Source organism: Apium graveolens, chromosome 4 (genome assembly GCF_009905375.1).
Source record: "Apium graveolens cultivar Ventura chromosome 4, ASM990537v1, whole genome shotgun sequence".
Classification (NCBI taxonomy): domain Eukaryota; kingdom Viridiplantae; phylum Streptophyta; class Magnoliopsida; order Apiales; family Apiaceae; genus Apium; species Apium graveolens.
Genome location: NC_133650.1, coordinates 224,889,545 through 224,902,050, shown reverse-complemented (window position 1 = coordinate 224,902,050; position 12,506 = coordinate 224,889,545). Strand labels below are relative to the sequence as shown.

The window sequence follows — 12,506 nt, the reverse complement described above, 5'->3', positions numbered from 1 at the left end:
ATTTGAAATGGAAAGACTAAAAATTCATTTGAGAAAATTGCGTACCTTGGTTTAATACAATTTGAGCATTCTGAAGAGAAGAATTATTCTGATGGTGGATACTTTTAGTTGGACATTTTCGCGAATCATGGTATCCTTCGGTATTACAAGTCTTGCAAATCCTTAACTTTCTCTTTTTTCCATCACGACTCAACTCAGCAGCACTAGCAATTCTTTTCCTGCTTCCTTTGTTATTGATTTGGAGTGGAGGAAGAACAGTGCCTGTACCAGAAGGTCTAACACCAAAGCATTCTTGTAGAATATCATCTTTTGAAACACCACGACTCTGAAATTTATCATCAATGCTGATTTTTAAAGACCTCATTCCCTCCAACATAAAATTCAATCCTCCAATATCATTTGAAACACTACCAAAACAACCTTGAAACTCTGTCAATATTTTCATGTATCTCTAATAATAGCACCATTGCTATTCTCTATCTCATTTCCAAATTTCAATTTGGAAAACCTTTTCTCTGCATTTCTCATCCACCGAGTAGACAAATATTGATGCGGTATTCTTTCCACACCCCAAAGCCCTAAAATATAGAAACAATGTCTACAGAGATAACCGACTCTTGTAAATAGTTTACAAGAATAGTCAACATCATTCTTCTGAAAATTTAATTCAACTTCAAAGTATTTTTCATCAAAACTTTTATCTCGAACAACATATTTACTAACACCATCAAAAACGGTTGGTTGGCTTGCCAAACTAATATGAAAACAACTTGATTTAATCTGTTTCTGAACCTTATAGAATATGGTACGAGTGTATTGATGAGTTGCATGCTTCTCAATTTGCTTTTCTGTCACACATTGTGGAACACATGTGTCTCCATCATTAAGTTTTTTAATTTCATGAATCTCTTTGTCGATTGCACTCTCATAACACATATAGAATTCAGAAAGTGTGTCTCCTTTCTGGACAAAGTGATTAAAGTAGAAATTGGTACTTTCTGACCTTGATGTGGTTCTAAGTAGTGCTCCCATTGGCTTGTCCCGGAAAAAAGCAGGAATCCACGATTTTCTCATTGCATATATATCTTTCAACCATATATGCTCACTCAATCCAAATTCATTCAACACAGAATTCCATCCTTGCTCAAATTCGGCTACTGTCAACTGTGATGACCATATAAATTTGTTTAGTTTGTCCATAAATCCGGATTTAGCCCAAAATACAGGTCCAACCTATATTTTAAAAAACGTTGAAAGCGCAAGTCAGAATATAGAGTAAAATTAACAAATCATAAGAAATTAAGATCAGCTACAACACTTTGTGAAGTTGATTTTTATGGTTTTGATTCAAAACAAATCATTTCTTATTAAAATTATAATGAAATAAGTTAAAAAAGTAAAATGTTGTAGTAATTTAATCAAATGATGTTTATCAAATGTGAGAAATCAATGTAAATGATGAGTAAAACTAGGAGGATAAAATAGAATATGCAACAACAGGACTCCTCACTTGAAACTACCAATCATCCCACACTAAAGAACCAGACAACACTTTGGTGCCAAATATTGTAGCAACTTTTACCGTAAAAACTTTTTTTGTGGCTCATGGATTTGAACGAAATAACAATAGGGTCAATTATAACATAAAGTCCTGAAGGAGCATTCAAAATAGCCTTGTTTTAACACAACATTTTTAACAGTTGTTTGGAAATAAAGGAAAAAAATATAATATCTAAAACAATATAATCTATTATTCTTGGTGTGTTATTGCACTTTAATTAAGCATACTAGTATCCCTAAATACAATATAGCTTAAAAGTCTACTGGAAATATGATAAACAAAGAGTGCGACAAAACAAATAATTTTTAGAGTACCGGTTCAGTAAGATAAAGCACATAAACAAGCATCATTATATGTTTATAACATGCCATTTTTATTTGAAGCTAAATAAAAACAGAATATACCTTGCCCGGAAACTTCTGTATTATATGCCACATACAGTATCGATGAACAGAACCAGGAAATATTTTAGAAATTGCAACTTTCATGGCAGGGCACTGATCAGTGATTATGCACTTTGGTGGACGAGGAAAAACTTTAAGCAACATTTCACAAGACCACGTAAAATTACTCTCATTCTAACTATTAAGCAAAGCAGAGGCAAAAGTACAACTCTTCCAATGATTGTCAATGCCAATGAATGGCACAAAAACCATGCCATACCTACAGTACAAATAAAAACAAAAATAATTTAACAAGGACTCATTTATCTCAAATGGACAAGAACTCAAAAAACCCTAAAGTACAGTAGATAAACATTTTTAAAAAAAATAATTAAATTTGTTTGTCCTTACTTATTGGTACGATAAGTAGCATCAAAAGATACAACATCTCCAAAAACTTCATAGTTTTTACGACCACGAATATCAGCCCAAAATAAACGAGTTAAGTGACCATTTGAATCTGTCTGAAACTCGTAAAAAAACCATCCATCTGAAGTCTCCTGCTTATTCTTGAACTTCTGAAGAAGCATACATGCATCATGTTTTCCAATATACACCTTGATATCTCTCATCCAGTTTTGAAAATCAACAGCAGTAGGACCAACATCAGAATATAAGCCGAATAAGGACTTGTACATGGTATGAGCCCTAAAAGCCCCAATATTTGATTTTACAGCATTTAAAAGGAAGTGGCGTTGAAATGCAGTCATAGTTCGATTAGCACGAAGAAACTCTTTTCCCGATTCAGAAGCTAACAGATGATTATGACCATCTATAAAGCAAGATATCACATATTTATCAGGGCTATCAGAACCAATGTACTTCAGAATAATTTTGGCACTACAGCCACATTTTTTGGTGACTGTTTTCCTCCGCCTAACTTCCTTACTAACAGTACTAGATGAATGGGATGATTCTATCTTAGAAGCAGAATTTTTTGACATCACAGTTTCATGAGTACCTTCTTTCTGATAAACAAGATACTTTGTCACAATAATACCATTCCTCACTTTATGTGATGATTTGCGAACATTAAAACCACTATGCCTTCCATATTCAGTGTAGAAATTAAAACATGAATCAATATCTTTAAAACGCTGACCAGCATAAGGTTTGACTTTAATGTCAGCGACTTTAGGAATCCAAACTTGAGTGGTCCTATTAAAAGATTCATCAAACCCTTCTACCAACTCTTCAAGCATTTTATAACAACCAGGTTCAAAAAAGTCTTCGACCATATCAACATTTTCAATATTTGTAATATTTCCTACATGACAAAAGTAGAAAATTCAAATAAAATATCAAACAAATAAGGACAAACTACAAAAATGTATCACTTTTGTCCGAAGATGAATAAACATAAACATTTATACATACCCAGGACAACATAAGACAAACACACAGAAATTTTTTACATATTAACCTTTAAAATCATAGAATCAACTAACAAGATTAGTAAAATATATCAAGTGTTCTTTTTTAATCTCAAGCATAGAATATAATTAAAATTAAAACTATAAATGTATGGACATACAACACAAACAAAAATTGATTGAATAATGATTTAATTCTATTATAGACTACAAAATTTTATTTAATGCTACTGTAGATACTTAAATCATCTTAAATAATAAAAATCATTTATTAACTTTTTTCACAGAAAATCAATATGTAATCAGACGTATTAGAATCAAAAAATGTAGTAATAAACACATGGTGATAGCCAGTATTAAAAAAACTCACAAATCAAATCATTTTATGATGAATTTTTTTGTGAAAAGATTAAGTTGTATAATAAATTAGAATCAGGCCTAATACTAAACAAAAATAAAGTAAATCTAACAACAAATCTATAGAATCAAATAAAAATTTAAGCAAATATAAACAAAATGAAACTCATCTGAAAATTAGTAATATTAAATCATAAATTAGAATGATGTCTCAATCAAACTACATTCAATTAATATAAACAAGAGAATTAAATGTGAGACATTAAAAATATAACCTGATTTAGAATGAGATTCTACAGTAGCATCAAACTGAGTTTGATTTGAAGAAGACTCCATATTAACCTATAGAATCAAAAATAGAAGAAAAATTCGACTGGAAAGGCGGATGAAGATCGTCAGGAAACTATCAATGCAACAACGACGTTTATGTAACTGCTCTAAAATTACAAGCTTGAAATTGATTCGAAGAAGAAGAAGCTTTTCCTGATTAAATTGAAGATAATGAATAATATGAAATAAGAGAGAACACGGCACAGAAGCAACAAACTTTGATGAAAATGCTCGTCATAAAATGTAACGAAATCGCCGGAAAGATCGCCGGAAATTTCAACGGAAGAAGTTGCGTGTATTTGCGTGTAACAGTAACTGTTCCAACAGTCAGAAAGTTTTTTGTCCTGAAACTTTTATATTTAATTAAAAACAAATTTGAACCATTAATTTTTAAGCTAATCCAAGGGCTGAGATTAAAGGAGAGAGTCCACTATGGACCTCTATATAAAATGGACCTCTATGGATGAAAGGCCTATATATATATAGGGGAATGATCAAATACAAACTAAAATTAAAATAGAATCTAGGAACTAATCTAAGCCATTAGATCTACCTAATCTAATGGTCCCCCCTAAATCACCCCACCCAACTACTCTGCACCCTCCCACACCCAATTTCAGCTTTTCCCCTCCGTTTTTAATTTGATTTTTCCCATCAAACCGTAAGTTTTTTTTAAAATTCTATTTCACTAAATTTTTCTACATCTCTCAACGATTGATTTGCATACCATATGTGTTATATTTCGAATTAGTTTTTTTTTAAAAATTATTTGGTTTCTAGTTTCTATTCAAAATTGGTTTCTATTGGAGTAACCCCCTATATATATATATATATATATCTTTAATCACTCACTCCCGGTATTTCTTTCCCATTATTACTCAACTTACACAATCCAATTATAGCAATATTCTTGTGGATTAAGAAGGCAATGTAGTGATTTGAGATTTTGGTTTAATTGAAGATTATTAGATTTGGGGTTATTGATCTCACTACCAATTTTCTTAAAAGAAGGAAGAACACATTCTCTCTTTTGGATATTTTTATTTTGTTATTCTAAATCTTCTTAAAATTAGATATGATCAACTATGCACTAATTTTGATAGTTAATTGATCATAATTAAATTAAAACCTATGCATGATTATATTTTTGGTAGAATTAATTTGAGGCTATATTTGCTTTGTTAAATTACCCAACCCAAAATAATAAAAACTAGGGTTCTTAATAAAATTTAGGATTTTATATTTATTTTGATAGAAGGGTGAAGTGATTGATGTTTCTGACTGAATAAAATTGGAGGAGTATTATTTTGAGGGGGATTGAAGGGGGATGAACGGAGGTGGTTAACACAACCGCAACAGCGGTGGTTGGGTGGAGTGGCGGCGGTGAAACAGTCGAAATCGGAGGGAAAGAAGAGGGATGAGTTATGGTGTGTTGATTTGTGTGCGTATATCGATGTGTGTATGGGCGTGTGCGTGTGTGTGTTGTGTGTGACAGAAAAAGCAGCCGCCACCATCGACGGTGGTGGTGGAGAGGTGACTGAGAAAGACGGGATGAGCGAGAGAGCAAAGGGAGAGGTGAGACGAGAGACGAGAGAGGAGAGAGAGAGAGAGAGAGAGAGAGAGTTATCGGAGTTGACAGGAAAATGGGTTCGGATTATAATCTGAAAAATCCGACTTGGGGAAGGGATAGATCGGACAATGGGTAATTGAAATCAGTAATCATAATTATTTTTAGAGGTGGCCGGACCACCGCCGGTGGCCGCCATGGCTGGTGGTGGATGGTGGAGTTAAGTTGAGGAATGAGATGATGAGTATTTTCGAATTTATTAAAATTAAAATGTTAGTGTATTCAAATGGTATGAAAATTGTATTTCAAATGTATTTTGAATTAAATTTGGATGTAAAACTAGAGTATAATTCATGTATTAGGATTGTATTTGAATTAATTTAAAATTTATAACAAGGGTATTTTTACTTTCTTATATGGATTATATTTAAGTTACAACAGACGATTGACTCGATAAATTCTAACACTCGATAAATAATAAATTAATCTGATTAATTAGAGCTTGTTAAATTATTAAATTATCCAAATAATTGTTGAACTCGAGAATTTAATTGAGATTGTCTATAGGCTTTATCTCGAAGTTTTGCCTCAGCTGGTAAATATTAATCGGGATTTAATTAGTAATTAAAGTAGAACGATATAGAAATTGATGTTGGATCATTAAAATGATATTATAGAAGTAACGTAATTAAATCAGTATATATTATTGTGGATAATTAATATGTTATCATTTGGGATATTGTCCTTATTATGTTATTTAAAAGAAGGAATATTCAATAAATATAATTAAGAGGCAGTTGTAATATTATAATATTTAAATTATTTTTAAGTTGGGATAAATTTCCCCGGGAAATGATGTAATAAACATTGAAGCTTAGCGGAAATTGAATTATTAAATCAAGTGCTTGAGAATTAAGTGGTTAAGCTATCACAATATTTATTTAATATCTAAGACTCATCAAATTGATTATTTCTGGTGACTTATACTAAAATATTGTATGAATAATCCTTTTAGAAGTAAATGATGTTGGGAATATTTAATCTGGAAATGTGAACTTTTCCTGCTAGTGCTCTATCATCAGAAATAAGGTAAGTTTTCTCTGCTCTCTTCCTATTTTTGACTTATATATTTTTCTTATTGATGGTGAATATTACATATTTAAATTTTGGAGACCTCATTGGTGATTATTTTCTTTCGATAAAATTTCCTGATTTAGTCCTCTTGTTAAATCCCCTAATTATAACAAAATAATAACATGTATTTATGTTCCTGACTGCTACTATCATTCAGGACAGTTAACTTAGTTTCTTTAAGACGAATATAAATTTCTATGTTCGTTTAAATCATCCTTGAACTTACATCGATTCATCAGTCAGATTGATTATTTAATTCCTTTTAAAAAATTGAATTTATCTTTTATCAATTCATCGAACCCTTCCAAAGTTCATGGTTGATAAATTGATTATTTATTCTTTCTTTCTATTCTTATATAAACACCTTCGAATCTATTTATATTTCGGAAACATTCGATATTTTTGTTCGACATGGTTATTCTCATTATTCGAGATAATCCATGAGCTTGGAGCTTATCGATATATCATTCATATCGATGTTAAATTAATATCCTTATTAAACAAGAGACTGGTTTATTGTTTGAACCAGAATATGTGATGGGATTTTCAAACATTGTGATGTGACGTGAATTGAGAATTGAATCGGGATGTGTTCATCTCTACTGGTCAATGGGGAATTTAAACCACGGTATTTATTGTGACAGACCGATGTGTGGACATCTTATTCGTCTCGAGTGCAGCCGAGGGTTAAGATGTTAGCCTTTCTTTTATTCTAGTAAGTGTGTGTTAGGCGTTCTTACGACGAACTGTGATCGGGTGAGCGTAAGATTCGCAGGAGGGCGGTACACTGTTAGGATGAAAACACGTGCTAATATTCACGCAAGTATACGCGATTCCAAGTAATATAGAATTAATTCTAGTTCATTCCCACAAAGACTCTTTCAAGTTAATTTCAATCAATGTACTTATGCAACAATGGTATGATTATTATTAAATGCTAAGATGATAACAAATTGAGAGTGTTTATAACTAAGAGATTATACTAACTAATATCAACTAAGAGAATTAAGGTTGATTAAATTATATAACACAAATATGGGATTTTAACTTCATTAAATACTTCATTCAATAGCCTTCTTGTTCTTAACCTTAACATGTAATGGTGATGACAATAATCAGATAACACGAAACTAGTAAACGCCAACTTTCGTTGCTCGAATACCCTACTACCAGACATCCACAAAAAAGATAGAAGCTGAATAGACACCAATTATATTAAGACCCTATATGTCTATAGAATTTGACAACATACCGGTTTAATGTGCAAGTTATCTATCTTAATTACATTGGTCAAGTAAGATGGTTAAAATTACCTACGAATCATGCATAACAAATACATGAACCTATGCTAGCATGGCAAGTTCTAAACCTCTAAATTCATTGTCGCTTCATTAGAGATTAACACGCTATCTTATAAGTTCGCGATGCTTATAAGATGAATAAGCACAACCAATACTAGAATATCATACAATCACCACATACTAAGGTATCAAAACAATTTAACTAAGGAAATCCATAAGTAAATCCGTTGGAACCCCACGATAACGATTAGTCCATAATCGAACTAATCATCACCGTGGGTTCCGATGAAAGCATGGTATAATAAACTAAGTCTTTATAAATACTATAATAAACCAAGTACGTTAAACAAGAGTATAGGTTCAACAAAACAAGAAATGAGCATCCAAGATTACAACTTAGAACAAAGAATCACAAGAATAAATTAGATTGTCTTCACCTTCGTTGAATTGTGCTATAGGTCTTCTTGATGTCTTCTCCTTAAGCTCTGGTACGTCTTGTTATGAAAACGATCTTAAGTTATAATTATATAGAAGCCTTGATCAGCAGAGAAGTCCATAAATCAATCTTCTATTCAAAACAAGATCTTAAAACCCGACCTGGCGCAGCCGCGCGCTTCACCAGCGCGAGCGCGTTGTCATTCTGTTGACCCGGCGTGGGCACGCGCTACTACAGCGCGGGCGCGCTGACCTTCTGGAAAAAACTCTGATTTTTATTTTTCTGGATGGTTTGAGATGGCAATCCACGAGCAAACTTCCTGGACACATTCCTAGCACCAATTTAGCACCAAAACAATGCTAAATCTCCTGATTCTTTCAACTATGTCTGAAATACAAAAACACTATAAAAATGCATCAAATACACAAATAACTCAAGTATAAAACACCAATTCAAGCCTTTATAGAGCATTCTAACTAGACATAAATGCCACTTAATACACCCCAAAACTTGAACCGATGCTTGTCCTCAAGCATAAATAGACTCAAATAATAAGAAATAAAAATGTATGAATGAAACAAACATGAATGCAACGATCCCCTCATAATAACTAAACCAATCGATGAGCAACATCTCAACATATGCAGTTATTCATATAAAGATCAATAATGTCAGAGAAGATAACCATCGTGCATCTCTGAAATGTGGCAGGTGCACCACACAACCCAAAAGAAACTCTTGTGAAGGCAAAAGTACCGAACAGACAAGTGAAGGTAGTCTTTTCTTGATCCTCTGGAGTGATGCAGATCTGATTATAACCCGAATAGCCATCCAGAAGACAATAGTACTCATGCCCAGCCAACCTGTCAAGCATCAGATCAATGAACGGAAGAGGGACGTGATCCTTCCTCGTGGCTTTGTTCAGCTTCCTGTAGTCCATACAAACTCTCCACCCCATGACTGTTCGAGTAGGAATGAGCTCATTCTTCTCATTAGCAACAACTGTGATGCCACCTTTCTTCGGCACACACTGAACTGGACTCACCCAAGAACTGTCAGAAGTGGGATAGATGATTCCTGCATCAAGCCACTTGAGAATTTCCTTCTTCACAACTTCTTTCATGATCTAATTAAGCCTTCTATGTTGCTCAACAGTAGGCTTGCTACCTTCCCCTAGCAGAATTTTATGCATGCAATAAGAATGATTGATTCCCTTGATATCTGCTATAGTCCATCCAATTGCCGACTTGAACTATCTCTAAATTATCAAGTCACTACCTGAAAGGTCAGATGCAATAATAACATGCAAAGTAGATGCATCACCTAAAAACTCATACCTCAAGTGTTCAGGAAATGGTTTAAGCTTAAGTGTAGGAGCTTCCACAATAGATGGCTTGAGGCGCTTTGGAGACTTGTTCAGCTCTTCCTATCCAAGAGATTCAAAAGGCATATCCAGCCTTCGCTTCCAAAGAGAAGCATTCAAATATTGCAACTGCTCATCACCTTCGTCATCTTCACTATCTGAATTCCCCAACAAGGCATTTTCTAAGGCATCGGACCTTAGCATTTGATCAAGTTCTGAAGTAACCACGGACTCGACCAACTCCACTTTTAAGCACTCTTCATTATCAGTAGGGAATTTCATGGCATTGAACACATTAAAAGTCACATCCTGATCCAGTACTCGCATAGTGAGCTCACCCTTCTACACATATATCAAGGTTCTTCCAGTAGCCAAGAATGGCCTTCCCAAGATTATGGGAATCTTTTTATCCTCCTTGAAATCAAGAATTACAAAGTCTACCGGAAAGATGAGTTTGTCCACCTTGACCAAGATATCCTCCACAATACCTCGTGGATATGTAATAGAGCGATCGGCCAACTGTAAGGTCATATAAGTAGGATTTGGATCAGGTAAGTCCAACTTCTTGAAGATAGATAAAGGCATAAAATTGATGCTAGCCCCCAAGTCACATAAGCATTTATCAAATGACATTTTTCCAATGGTACAAGGAATAGTGAAGCTTCCAGGATCTTTAAGCTTCGAAGGCAACTTTTGTTACAGCACAGCACTGCATTCCTCCATGAGAGCAACTGTCTCTATTTCATCAAGCTTCACTTTTTGAGAGATAATACCTTTCATAAACTTCGTATAACTAGGCATTTGTTCAAGAGCTTCAGCGAAAGGTATGTTGATGTGAAGTTTCTTGAACACCTCCAGAAACTTCTCAAACTGCTAATCCAGCCTTTTCTTCTGCAGCCTCTTAGGAAAAGGAGGTGGAGGATAGATCTGTTTCTTCCCTGTATTACCCTCCGGAGGAGTGTGTTCTATAGTAATCTTCCTTGGCTCCACTTCTACTTCCTTCTGCCCTTCTTCCTCAGCCACAGCTTCATCTTCCGAAACTTGAGATTTTTGAGGATTTGCAACCTTCCCAGACCTCAATGTAATTGCCTTAACCTGCTCTTTTGCTTCCCTCTAGCCTGGAACTTTTGTGTCACTAGGGAGTGTACCAGGTTGACGATTTAGCAAGGAATTGGCAATATAACTAATTTGATTCTCCAAGGTCTTCATAGACACCGCTTGGCTCTTGCACATGAGCCTCAACTCCTCCAATTCATATTTTTCATTAGATTGTTACAGCTGAAGCTGCTGTCTTGGTGCATATTATGGCTATTGAAAACCAGGAGGGTTGTATTGCTTTGCTGCATATGGCTGATAAGGTTGTTGTACCGCGTTCTGAGTGTTGCTCTAGCTGGAAGTTAGAATGATTACGATTGTTGAGATGATAGGTGGCTGAAACTGGTTGCTGCGACCTCTGAAAGTTGCTCACGAACTGAGCTGATTCACTAGAAATAACACAGTGCTCCATCTTATTTGCACCAGCATAAAGCTCATAGACACTAGTAATCTGATTAACTCCATAATTAGTCAAAGAATCCACCTTCATCGTCAAAGCCTTAAGCTGAGCAGCTATAGCAGTAGCTGCATCTACTTCCAGAATTCCTCCTACCTTGCCCTAAGGTAGCCTTTGAGTTGGGTTTTGGTATTCATTAGCAGCCATCAGTTCAATCAATTCACAAGCTTTATCGTAGCTTTTGGCCCATAAGGCTCCTCCTGATGTTGCATCAAGCATGGGTCTAGAAGTAGCACCCAACCCATTGTAAAAATAGTTAATGATCATCCAGTCAGGCATCCCATGGTGAGGACACTTTCGAAGCATCTCCTTATATCGCTCCCAAGCCTCACACAAAGACTCTCTAGACTACTACACAAATTGAGTAAGATCATTCCTGATTACAGATGCCTTCGCCATAGGAAAGAACTTAGTAAGGAACTTTTGAGCAAGATCTTCCCACTTAGTTATAGAGCCTGGTGGTAGAGAATGAAACCAACACTTAGCTTTGTCCCAAAGAGAGAATGGGAAAAGCTCAACTTAATAGCATCTTCAGAGACATTGTTGAATTTGAAAGTGTCGCAGATCTCGATGAAATCTCTAATATCTATATTGGGGTCTTCAGTCGGAGAACCTCCAAACTGAACCGAGTTCTGAACCATCTGAATCGTGCTAGCTTTGATTTCAAAAGTGTTAGACGCGATGGCTGGTATGACAATGCTAGACTGAATATCATTGATCTTTGGTTGAGAATAGTCCATCAAAGCCTTTGTATTCGCTTCTCGTTCACCCATTGCAATAAGAGCTTCTTCTTCTTTCTCAACTAAGATTTCTTCTTCAACTTTCTCCACTGCTTTTTCCAGTGTTCTCTTTCGAAGTTAAGAACGCGTTAGCATACATGCTCTCTAGAGTACCTGAAAAAGCAACAAACAAACAAACAAGTAAGTAAAATATCCGAGTCAATAAACTTTAACAACCACTGATGTCAAGCACATAAACTAAAAATTAACCAATAGTCCCCGACAGCGGCGCCAAAAATTTGTTAGGACGAAAACACGTGCTAATATTCACGCAAGTATACGCGATCACAAGTAATATAGAATTAATTCT

The 12,506-nt window shown here is 34.6% G+C and overlaps 1 protein-coding gene and 1 non-coding gene across 2 annotated transcripts; one reads left to right on the top strand and one right to left on the bottom strand.

Annotated features, from left to right (window-relative positions):
* Nucleotides 1-441: 441 nt before the first annotated feature.
* Nucleotides 442-4,070, bottom strand: LOC141719390 (protein FAR1-RELATED SEQUENCE 5-like). Its single transcript, XM_074521766.1, has 5 exons — nucleotides 4,010-4,070; nucleotides 2,356-3,271; nucleotides 2,145-2,224; nucleotides 1,966-2,096; nucleotides 442-1,233 (listed from the first exon to the last, which is right to left on the bottom strand). The coding sequence occupies exons 1-5, from the start codon at nucleotides 4,068-4,070 to the stop codon at nucleotides 442-444; spliced, it is 1,980 nt and encodes a 659-aa protein (XP_074377867.1).
* A 7,624-nt stretch (nucleotides 4,071-11,694) lies between these two features.
* LOC141722022 (small nucleolar RNA R71) lies at nucleotides 11,695-11,801 on the top strand. The gene has a single exon (XR_012575059.1). It is a non-coding gene; the product is annotated as a small nucleolar RNA R71 (small nucleolar RNA).
* The last annotated feature ends 705 nt before the right edge of the window (nucleotides 11,802-12,506 follow it).

Bases quoted from the DNA above. Each gene is read 5' to 3' on its own strand.
- LOC141719390 (XM_074521766.1), bottom strand. From the start codon at position 4,070: ATGGAGTCTTCTTCAAATCAAACTCAGTTTGATGCTACTGTAGAATCT. The intron at 3,272-4,009 runs GTTATATTTTTA...TTTGTCATGTAG, and splicing joins AGAATCTCATTCTAAATCAG to GAAATATTACAAATATTGAA. The intron at 1,234-1,965 runs GTATATTCTGTT...TTTAAAATATAG, and splicing joins TACAGAAGTTTCCGGGCAAG to GTTGGACCTGTATTTTGGGC.